At 41.2% G+C, this 12,308-nt stretch overlaps 1 protein-coding gene across 1 annotated transcript in view; it reads left to right on the top strand.

Moving 5' to 3' along the window:
• The first annotated feature begins 592 nt into the window (after positions 1 to 592).
• Positions 593 to 12,308, top strand: part of TMEM123 (transmembrane protein 123) — a 57,176-nt gene continuing 45,460 nt past the window's right edge. Inside the window, exons 1-2 of the mRNA XM_024255008.3 lie at positions 593 to 1,513; positions 5,171 to 5,227. Of these exons, the coding sequence (XP_024110776.1) occupies positions 1,414 to 1,513; positions 5,171 to 5,227 (157 nt within the window). The 5' untranslated portion in view covers positions 593 to 1,413. The remainder of the gene's footprint in view (positions 1,514 to 5,170; positions 5,228 to 12,308) is intronic.

Raw genomic sequence — 12,308 nt, 5'->3', positions numbered from 1 at the left:
GAATAACCAAAACCGAAATGTGCAATGCTTGCTTTTTGTCCGTGATAAGATGCTGGGGAAACATTTGCAGGTTGGCTGACTGAATCCACAGATGGAAGTCTCTGTAAATTTAGGACAGATTGTCTCAGTTAATCTCTAGGACCAGTCAGACCTCTGTAATGATGGATTTGCCTGACATAAGAAAGTTCTACCTCTCATAACACAGTTTTGAGAAGTTAACTGCAATGTGGCCTTTATGGGATGAAATCTGGCTCAGGTGCCAAAAATCTGCAACATTAAGACCTTTGCAGGTGGGGATTCACTGTGATTTTAGGTTCCCTGGATCCTTCAGTCTTCTACTTCAGCTGAGGGTTCCCACCCAAGCCAGGACTCAGCCTTTGTTATTCTCATGCATTAGCCACAGGTAGCTACCTGTCACTTCAGAGTTCTGAGCACGATGAAAATGCAGACTTTACAAGCACTTCAAGTCAAGACAAGTGATTAGCATTGGCTCCAAGGGTTTAAAAGGAACTCAGCCAAAAACTGTTCGAAACTGGCCATTTCATTTGAACTGGGACAGCAGGGCACAAGGAGAGAAGAGGCTGGTTGGATTAATGCAGCCCCCGCTTTCCATGGCTCTACTGTATTTCAGTGAGAGTTCCTACCAACTCCTGCGCGCGCCCCCACCCGCCCACTCCACTAATCTGTTGTCTTAATCAGAGATTTCAGGGAACCCGTGGAGAAGATGAGGTACAACTGGGATAAGAAGATCGTAGGTGTTTTACGTTTGAATTTAAGCAACAATTCTGTCGAGCTGTTTTTCTCCACTTCCCCCTTAGGCTGGGTCACGCGAGGGGAAAGCTCCAACCGCCCAGGACTCCTTAGAGTGAATCTCAGCCCCTCAAGTTCCTCTCCAGAATCTCTCCCTCCTCTCGCCTTTGCCCTGCAACTCCTCCCTCTCACTCTGAGTCGCACGCACCCCTGTCCCCTCCCTGCCCGCAAAACTATTCTTCAAAGGCTTCCTTCCGGGCACAGCGAAGCCAGCGTGCTCAGCATTCGGAGAGGCAGCGGCGCTCGCTTTCATCCAGGACAACAAAACTGCCATTTCCGAAGAGAAAGGAAACGGCTCGCGGCTTCTGGGGTTCCCAGGCGCGCGCCTGCGAGGGAGGCCGCGAGCCCAGTCGCCACGCCCAGAACCCCGAGCCCGCCCCCGCGCCACCCAGCCCGGCCCCGCCGCCCCGGCTGCGCACGCGACGCCCCCTCCAGGCCCCGCTCCTGCGCCCTATTTGGTCATTCGGGGGGCAAGCGGCAGGCGGGGAGACGTGCGCGGCCGAAGGGGAAGCGGAGCCGGCGCCGGCTGCGCAGACGAGCCGCTCTGGCCGCCGCCACCTCGGCTGGGAACCCACGAGGCCGTCGCATCCTGCCTTCGGAACAATGGCACTCGGCGCGCGAGGTGCTTGGGCCGCGCTGCTCCTGGGGACGCTGCAGGTGCTAGCGCTACTGGGGGCCGCCCATGAAAGCACACCCATGGCGGGTAAGTGGCTGCGGGGGTCGCCAGCCCCGTTCGTGGGAGGCAGCGCGCTGCCGAAGCTTGGGTTCGCAAGTTGGGCTCTGGTACAGAAAGTTCCGCGTGTCTCTGGCCGAAGGGTCGGGGCGGACCCAGAGGTGACCGGGCGGGGTGGGGGAAACTGAGGCTTGGACCAGTCACCCGCTGGCCCCGGGGCCGCCTTCTGAGGAAATTGCCTGGTGCTTTCCCTCTCTCTTTTTGGAAGCGGCGGTCGCAGGCCGGGACGGGTGCGCATAACCTGTTGAGTTACTGCAAGTTGGTTTTTACAGCCTTTCCCTGAAGTTAATGTTTGCCGAGGTTAGAGTTTATCTAAGGCTTCCGTTTGTAAACAAGATTAGCTGAGTTGAAAAATATGTCTACCGAGGCCCGCGGAAACGTCTCCCAGTTAGTTGGGGAGATTTTCAAGCGTCCCCCCGGCATTTCATCGTCTGATATTATGCAGTATTATCCAGATGAATTACAGTCTTAAGGTCCCCCTGACGCTCGAAGTTAGACTTCGGGGCTCTTGGACCTAGTTGGGAGCTTTTGGGGAGCGCGCCCCGCCCTCGCGGCAGTTGAGGCGGCCGCCCCCGTGGCGGGGCGCTCTCCACCCATCGTGTGCCATAAACACCCGGCCGAGGCGCGCGGCAGCTGCGCAGCGTTAAGGGCACAGCTGCACGGTCGCCGGTGGCCCACGTTGTCGCTAGTAAGGTCGTAACAGGATGATGTTGACTTTGCTCTTCTGTGTAGGGCGGAATTTGTTTGGTTTTAGGCCCTTGGCCCTTTGGAGACTTTAAACAGCCCTTTTTGGATGAAACCAGGAAGTTGGGATTTGCTGTGTAAATATTGTTTTCCTTGGTCAACTGTTAGAGAAGTCAGGTCCCTAGGTAATGGTCGGTAAACTAGGATAAGTTAAGTGACTCAGGGTTTTCATGATTTTAAATTCTATCCATCCACTGTATATTTAGCCTTACGTTCGTTTTATCCAGCAAGAGAAAAAGGCAGTTTGTAAATCTGGAAGGTTCAGGCACAACACTTGCTTTTTCTGGAATAACCTGGGTGAATTAACGATTTTTCTTTATTTTGCTTAAGTTTTTTTGTTTGCTTAATTGTGCATGTGACAAACTGGCTTCGCAGACCTAATTTTGAGATCATTTAAGAAAAAAGTGGTAAAATCATGTCCATCGTGTATCTTGGTCCTAATTTTATACCAATTATTTTGAGGTGAGGTCTCCATTTTTAAAAATTTGTCGCTGTGTTTGTGAAGATAAACCTTACTGTTTCTCCAATGAATTACCGAGTAGAGAAACTGTGAGTGACCCTACTTTTCTTTTGCCCTCATAACACAGATTTTTTTTTTTTGCCCTATTTTAGCACTCACTGTTTGTTCTGTTTATTACTTAATGTCTTACTAGAGGTTAGTCCCATTTGGAAAACTTAAAATGCTCTACAGTAGGAGAGCCCTGAATTCATAAACTTATATAACCAAACAGAGGTGGAATCTGTTTCTACAGACTATAATGTCACCTTGCAACTAGACTAAAAGGTATACAATAGAAGATTTCTCAAAAAAGCTAGTAACTGTTAATCGTAGTTTTCATATATAGTGTAATCTGTATACAATGTCATTACGAAGTATAGTGATTTTTAGCAATCATACTAAAACTCTTATGGCTGATTTTTACTGGGTACATATTCTGTGCATCCCACGCTATGCTAATTTAGGTCCATAAATCATCCCATTGAATCCTCACAGTATCGTCTCCATTTTATAGATAAGTAAGCTAATTTATGGCAAGTAAAACAATTAATACGTGTTTGGTTTCAGATCAGAATCCAAATTTTCAATTAACCATTTTACCACTAAGCCACGTTAGGTGATGATGGGTCTTGAAGTGGATAATACTTTTATTCCACAGTACTACCATTGCCTAGAATATTGTGGGAGAAGATAAAAACATTATTGAAATTCTGCTTTTAAAATATTCTTCACAGTCTGCTGCATAGCTTTATAAATATCAGTTGAAGGAGGAGGGAGACTATGAGCAATTTTGCAAATCAGCAAATAGGATTTATTGTAGTATTCCAATGAATGACATTAACATTAACAGGATGGGAGGGGAGGCTATTAGTCATTACTCTTAGTGGCAAGTGACAGAAACCCACCTTGAACAACCTTTGTGGAAAGAAGGGACTTTTTTGACTTGTAACTGAAAAGTGCAAGGATTGAGGTGGCTTGAAAATGGCTGTATTCAAGGGTTCAAATAAGTTGCCAAGAAATTAAGAAATGATCGCGTAAGAGTGACAATAGCAGGGAAACAAAAACAGGCTTTTGTGTTAGCCCAGCCAAAAGATGATGGTGAGTGGCAATGGAGATAAAAGGGTGGATTCTAGATCTATTGGGGGTTGGGACTAATCACTTGCTGATGGATTGGAGGGTGGGATGAGGAAGAGAGAAGAATCAAAGGATGACCTCTTGGTGTTGGGGTTGAGCAGCTGGTAATGCAACAATTGGGAAGGTTGGGGGAGGAGCAGGTTTATAGTAGAAAATCAGTAGTTCCATTTTGACATTCATATCTGCAGGCTTAGGAATCAAACAATCTGGTCCAATTCCAGTCTCTGCCACTTTGTATCTGGGTGGCCTTCTCTGGGCCTGCGTTCTTGTCTGCAAAACAATACTCCTAAGAATTGTTGAGAGGGTTAGATGAGCTAATGCACATAACCCTGGCTTGTGGTAAGCACCTAATAATGTTGGCAGTTATTTGCTATCTGCTGCTAAATACATCTACGTAGTCTATTGACCTTGATCTTTTTCAAGTTAATCTTACACTGTATCCTTTTGTGATAAATAGATGATAGTCCCATCAAGAAGAAGAAATTCTCACAAAGACGAAATTTGCCCGAGAAGTAAAGATAAATCCTTCAAAGTTACTGCTTTTCTTTGTACTTGGAGGATTTTTTTTAAGTGAGGGAGAGTTCATCTTTGTGAAAAGGACACAATAATACACTTGCTCTCTCCCTATGTGTTATACATATTTAATCTTCATTAGACAAAGACTCAAAACGAATAAAGCACTCTGAAAAGTTGCTTAATTGGGACATAGAAATCTCTTACATTTTTCCCGAATCTAAAGGTACTAATTTAAAAATTAAAACCGTACTGAGAAGGTGCGGTTAAATAAGAAAATCCTACTTTATCCCTCCATTGTATGTAATTAGGGGTGTTGGTGGGGTGGTGCAAGACCTAGAGATGCCTATGAGTAGAAAGGGCCTCTCCTGAAATGGTCCACTCCACTCAGAAGAGCAGAGCTGTCAGTGGCAGAAATTGGTCCATCTGTCCCCAGTTGTGTGGGTAAATGAATTTTGGCAAAGCTATTGCATTCAGTGGCTGGTATATAGTAAGTACTATGTAAGTGTTTGTTACATAAGCTAGATGTTTATCTTGAAAAACCTGATAATACAGTCCCTTTTACTGACAGCTTCAAGATATGTTTCATAACAACAGGGGCAAAAGTAGAACTTCCTGTGGAATAATCTACCCTCCCGACACCACTACCCCCACTCCCCCTAGGCAGAAAACCACATACTGCCAGTATTCTTAAGTTAAATGTTCTTTCATAACAGGATATTTATTTATTTTTACAGCATCTGCAAGCATAGAGAATTCTGGGCTTCCACACAACTCCAGTGCTAACTCAACAGGTGAGTTTTAAAAGATTAAAAAAACAAATTTTCATTTGTCTAGGGTACATGAAGTAATAACAGCCAGGGAAGGTAGGCATAAGCTGGTTCACTGACCTGTTTTAACCCTGAGTTCTTCACCCATGAATCCCAATAACCTGCCCTAGTGCCCTATAGTAGACATCAGTAAGTGATAGTTCACTGGGTTAATCTTTCTCAGTCTTGTAAAGATGTGAATAAATTCTAAAACAAAAAGTGTATCGGAATTTCATGTTATGAATTTTTGAAGCACATTTTTAGTTGTGAGGGTTTTGTAGTTTGCCTGTAGATATGAAATGTCAGCACAGAAGTCTGCAGGTCTTGCTGATGAAACAGGTCACTCTAAACTAGTCAGCCATGGCAGCCTTAATATACCTCCGCTGACTCTAAGAAGACCCTCCTTACATTTCACCCATTAGGCAGACTCAACCCAAACACTTGGTGAGGCCCTTACCCTGTGATTTTAGTTCGGGACAAAGCCTTGGGCCTCTGAGTTCACTAGCATGGAAAGATGCAAGAACCAGGCTGATGTCATCAATATCAGTAGTAAATCATCAAGGTACGTTTCTTGTAAACAATTTTTAAGTTATCTTCTCACTACCCTTAATCTTCACAGTTGACTGAGTTGGAAACTAGAAAAAGGTACACCAATCCTATCACTAACTTGTTTTGTTTACTTTTATTCAGGGAATATTTGTGGACTCTAATGAGCTAGCAGCACATTCTAGGTTCTAAGACTACAAAATGGACCAAGCCTTAACTTCTAGGAGTTTTCGTTTTTTTTTCATTTTGTGGCAAAATATACATGACATAAAATATATAACCTTTTTTTTAAGTGTAAAGCTCAGTGGCACTAAGTACATTCATGCTGCTTTGCAACTTGCTGGAGTTTTTATTCCTGTGGGGCATCCCAGTGTTTCACTTAGTTTATGTTCTTGGTTTACTGCTGTTCTTTGTTTCATTATCTCTGCCTTTTCGACTGGTGTCTGGTGATACGTAGTCAGGACATACTTTAATTCTAGTTTTAGTAATTCTACAGAAAACGTTTTCATTGAGAGGAAAAAAAGTCTAGAGGGATTACTCCAAAATGTAATAGTGGTTATCATTGGCTAGTTGTGAGAGGGTCTTAGTTAAAAAATATTTTATTACACTATTAGATACCTTTTCCTTTTGTCCTTTATTTGAATCTAATTCTGCACTACTGAACTTTTAACCTTGGGTAAACAAAGGACGTAGAAGAAACATAAAGACAGTAATATTAGCAATAGACACCATTTTTGAATGCCTACAACTTATAAGATACTCCTCATACATATACTAATAACAGTGGTGAGGTAGGTGTCATTTCTGGTTTACACATGGGGAAATTGAAACTCAAGAGTGGTTAGGAAATGCCCAAGATCACATGACACTAAGTGTCACATTCAGGATTTGAAACCCAGTTGTATTCTAAAACCTATGTCTCTTTATCACACTGTCTGAAATGTGGTGTGGCCTTACTTTTTAAAAATGCTTTTCACTGTGAATGATTATTAAAAATCAACTGAATGCTTTGAGGGCAGCTCCAGAGTCAGTGGGATGATTTCAAATGCCCCTTCTAGCACAGGGAAATTTTTTGAGAAAGAAGAAAAGCATAGCCTCAAATTTTTCTAGAAAGAGAACAGATAATACAACTATTAAAAATGTTTTTGCACAATGTGTTTTACTTCTCATAACTGTTGCATTCCTCTTTGTATCTTGAAAACACTTTTGAAACATGTTAAGTTTGTGTATTTTTATAGGATGGATGCTTAACTGTTTTTCTTTTTAGTTACATAGACCATTGTTGAAGCTTTGTTTCTTTGAACATACTGTTTACCAATTTATTTGGTGCTATTTATTTAGTGCAGTTTCTGTGGCGCCATATTTCCTCTCACTAGGAAAATAGCATCTTTGGCAAATTCCATTATGATGTGTATTCCACGAATGTACTGTTGGAAAAAGCAGACTGCCTGCAATACTACTTAGAATGTTGGGTGTCTATCACTTTTATAGGACTCACCACGTTGGAATTTCAGAGAATCTTTTTTCTCTTGTTTTGGTCTCCATCTAAGTTCCTTGAGAGTGAAATCTATGATTTATTCATCCTAACATCTCACTCTATGCCTGGTGCATAGTAAGTGTGCAGAATATGTATATTTTTGGTTGGTTGAACTCAATTGTGGAACGAAATAGATATTTTGTAATTGCTGACTTGCCGTATCAAAATGCTATTATATACATTTTGCAGATAAGTACTGGTCTGTGCTCCAATCCTATCCATTATTACAGCTGTTTTTCTGTTTATACAGTAATATAGGTACTTGAAGTCAAACAACAGGAATGAAGGTTGCTTTCTAATGTGCCACTGAGTTACATGTAACAGTTCTATTTTTTCATGTCCTCTAATCATTATTTGAAGACAGCTATACTTTTGACATTTTTGTCTGCAGGGACTTGTTTGACACACTTTCAGCTTATAGAGAAAATAATTTCCCCTTATTTCATTTGCAGTCAGAGTATTTATATTTTAGATTCTGTGGATGGATGAATTTACACTTTATAGTGCAAGGAAGACACACACCCAGATTATTTTTCATAATGGGTTTGGGCGAGGATGTAAGGAAATGTGGCATGGTCTAGGTTGGAGTGCACATCTCATCAGTAACTAGAACAGCAGCTCCGTATCATTCAGGATACAGCCGTCTCCTTGACCACATAGCATTGATGCTTCCCAACAGAGGGATCTGAGAGGATTGGGTTACCATCATCCAATCTGAAGCTCTTTTCTTGGACATAACTTGCACCAACTCCTTTCCAAAGCCGTATATCTCTTAATCATGTATGTTCCACTTATTACGATTGCCATTAGTTTGGTTACTCATCCTTGGCCTAGTCATTTGGGCCACTCTAGTGGGGTTAGTTTTTTCCATAGACATGGCAGGGATGGGTAGTTGTGAGAGGGTGTTATTTTAAAAGTATTTTATTACACTATTAGGTACCTTTTCCTTTTATTCTTTATTGAATCTAATTCTGCACTACTGAACTTCTAACCACAGTTTTGAGCACTTGGACCTGGCTTGCATTTAGATTTCTATAGAAGAAGGCAGTAGAAATTTGGGAACAGTTTATTCTGTATTCCAATTTTTACCCTCAATTGCAACAATGAAAGTCTTACTGAAGTGGAAAGAATTTATCAGGTACATAATCCCATATGTCACACTACCTTCTTCTATTTATTTTAGATAAAATGTTTTATGTGTGAAAAGAATATTAGATGGAAACTTTCTGTGAGTTTGTAAGTCAGTCGAAGACAGGAATCAGTTGGCCTGACAGGTTGCTTTAGTTGCAAATGGTGATAAAGATGAATGATTGATTGATTGATTGATTGATTGATGCAAATGGTGATAGATACAAACAGTGATACACAGAGAGACATAGAGATATCAATACTAGTTTTTAACTAGAGCTTTGATGTAGGAAGGAATTTTTCTAACTAAAGAATTCATAGTACGCCTAACTGCTTCAACTCCTCAGAAAGTTAACTGTGTTTAACTCATGTTTTTGAAATTGCATCTGAAAGTCGATGGTAATTTTTTTATACTTCAAGTTCTAGGTGTACATGTTGTGTACATGTGCACAACATGCAGATTTGTTACACATGTATACATGTGCCATGTTGGTGTGCTGCACCCATTAACGTGTCATTTACATTAGGTATATCTCCTAATGCTATCCCTCCCCTCTCCCCCCTACCCCACGACAGGCCCTGGTGTGTGATGTTCCCTGCCCTGTGTCCAAGTGTTCTCTTCGTTCAGTTCCCACCTATGAGTGAGAACATGTGGTGTTTGGTTTTCTGTCCTTCGGATAGTTTGCACAGAATGATGGTTTCCAGCTTCATCCATGTCTGTACAAAGGACATGAACTCATCCTTTTTTATGGCTGCATAGTATTCCATGGTGTATATGTGCCACATTTTCTTAATCCAGTCTATCATTGATGGACATTTGGGTTGGTTCCAAGTCTTTGCTATTGTGAATAGTGACACAGTAAATATGCATGTGTCTTTTATTTATTTATTTATTATTGTACTTTAAGTTCTATGGTACATGTGCACAACGTGCAGGTTTGTTACATATGTATACATGTGCCATGTTGGTATGCTGCACCCGTCAACTCGTCATTTACATTAGGTATATCTCGTAATGCTGTCCCACCCCCACCCACGACAGGCCCTGGTGTGTGATGTTCCCCACCCTGTGTTCAAGTGTTCTCATTGTACAATTCCCACCTATGAGTGAGAACATGTGGTACTTGGTTTCTTCCTTGTGGTAGTTTGCTGAGAATGATGGTTTCCAGCTTCATCCATGTCCCTGCAAAGGACATGAACTCATCCTTTTTTATGGCTGCATAGTATCTGATGATGTATATGTGCCACATTTTCTTAATCCACTCTATCATTGATGGACATTTGTTTTGCTTCCAAGTCTTTGCGATTGTGAATAGTGCCACAATAAACGTACGTGTGCATGTGTCTTTATAGCAGCGTGATTTATAATCCTTTGGGTATATGCCCAGTAATGGGATGGCTGGGTCAAATGGTATTTCTAGTTCTAGATCCTTGAGGAATTGCCACACTGTCTTCCACAATGGTTGAACTAGTTTACCCTCCCACCAAAAGTGTAAAAGTGTTCCTATTTCTCCACATCCTCTCCAGCACCTGTTGTTTCCTGACTTTTTAATGATCACCATTCTAACTGGTGTGAGATGGTATCTCATTGTGGTTTTGATTTGCATTTCTCTGATGGCCAGTGATGATGAGCAGTTTTTTATGTGTCTGTTGGCTACCTAAATGTCTTTTGAGAAGTGTCTGTTCATATCCTTTGCTTACTTTTTCATGGATTGTTTGATTTTTTTCTTGTAAATTTATTTAAGTTCTTTGTAGGTTCTGTATATTAGCCCTTTGTCAGATGGGTAGATTGTAAAAATTTTCTCCCATTCTGTAGGTTGCCTGTTCACTCTGATGGTAGTTTCTTTTGCCATGCAAAAGCTCTTTAGTTTAGTTAGATCCCATTTGTCTATTTTGGCTTTTGGTGTTTTAGTCATGAAGTCCTTGTCCATGCCTATGTCCTGAATGGTATTGCTTAGGTTTTCTTGTAGGGTTTTTATGGTTTTAGGTCTAACATTTAAGTCTTTAATCCATCTTGAATGAAATTTTGCATAAAGTATAAGGAAGGGATCCAGTTTCAGCTTTCTACATATGGCTAGCCAGTTCTCCCAGCACAATTTGTTAAATAGGGAATCCTTTCCCCATTTCTTGTTTTTGTCAGGTTTGTCAAAGATCAGATGGTTTTAGAAGTGTGGTATTATTTCTGAGGGCTCTGTTCTGTTCCATTGGTCTATATCTCTGTTTTGGTACCAGTACCATGCTGTTTTGGTTACTGTAGCCTTGTAGTATAGTTTGAAGTCAGGTAGCGTGATGCCTCCATCTTTGTTCTTTTGGCTTAGGATTGTCTTGGCAATGCAGGCTCTTTTTTGGTTCCATGTCAACTTGAAAGTAGTTTTTTCCAATTCTGTGAAGAAAGTCATTGGTAGCTTGATGGGGATGGCATTGAATCTATGAATTACCTTGGGTAGTATGGCCATTTTCACAATACTGATTCTGCCTATCCATGAGCATGGAATGTTCTTCCATTTGTTTGTGTCCTCTTTTATTTAATTGAGCAGTGGTTTATAGTTCTCTTTGAAGAGGTCCTTCACATCCCGTGTAAGTTGGATTCCTAGGTATTTTATTCTCTTTGAAACAATTGTGAATGGGAGTGCACTCATGATTTGGCTCTCTGTTTGTTATTGGTGTATAGGAATGCTTGTGATTTTTGCACATTGATTTTGTATCCTGAGACTTTGCTGAAGTTGCTTATCAGCTTAAGGAGATTTTGGGCTGAGATGATGGGGTTTTCTAAATATACAGTCATGTCATCTGCAAACAGGGACAATTTGACTTCCTCTTTTCCTAATTGAATACCCTTTATTTCTTTCTCCTGCCTAATTGCCCTGGCCAGAACTTCCAACACTATGTTGAATAGGAGTGGTGAGAGAGGGCATCCCTGTCTTGTGCCAGTTTTCAAAGGGAATGCTTCCAGTTTTTGCCCATTCAGTATGATATTGGGTGTGGGTCTGTCATAAATAGCTCTTATTATTTTGAGATACGTCCCATCAATACCTATTTACTGAGAGTTTTTAGCATGAAGGCTGTTGAATTTTGTCAAAGGCCTTTTCTGCATCTATTGAGATAATCATGTGGTTTTTGTCTTTGGTTCTGTTTATATGCTGGATTACGTTTATTGATTTGCATATATTGAACCAGCCTTGCATCCCAGGGATGAAGCCAACTTAATTCTGGTGGATAAGCTTTTTGATGTGCTGCTGGATTTGGTTTGCCAGTATTTTATTGAGGATTTTTGCATCGATGTTCATCAGGGATATTGGTCTAAAATTCTCTTTTTTTGTTGTATCTCTACCAGGCTTTGGTATCAGGATGATGCTGGTCTCATAAAATGAGTTAGGGAGGATTCCCTCTTTTTCTGTTGATTGGAATAGTTTCAGAAGGAGTGCTACCAGCTCCTCTTTGTACCTCTGGTAGAGTTTGGCTGTGAATCCGTCTGGTCCTGGACTTTTTTTGGTTGGTAGGCTGTTAATTATTGCCTTAATTTCAGAGCCTGATACTGGTCTATTGAGGGATTCAACTTCTTCTTGGTTTAGTGTTGGGAGGGTGTATGTGTCCAGGAATTTATCCATTTCTTCTAGATTTTCTAGTTTATTTGCATAGAGGTGTTTATAGTATTATCTGACGGTAGTTCGTATTTCTGTGGGATCGGTGGTGATATCCCCTTTATCATTTTTTATTGCATCTATTTGATTCTTCTCTCTTTTCTTCTTTATTAGTCTTGCTAGCGGTCTATCAATTTTGTTGATCTTTTCAAAAAACCAGCTCCTGGATTCATTGATTTTTTTGGGGAAGGGTTTTTTGTGTCTCTATTTCCTT

The sequence above is a fragment of the Pongo abelii genome, chromosome 9 (genome assembly GCF_028885655.2).
Source record: "Pongo abelii isolate AG06213 chromosome 9, NHGRI_mPonAbe1-v2.0_pri, whole genome shotgun sequence".
NCBI classification, from domain to species: Eukaryota; Metazoa; Chordata; class Mammalia; order Primates; family Hominidae; genus Pongo; species Pongo abelii.
This window is presented reverse-complemented; position numbering and strand designations above follow the sequence as displayed.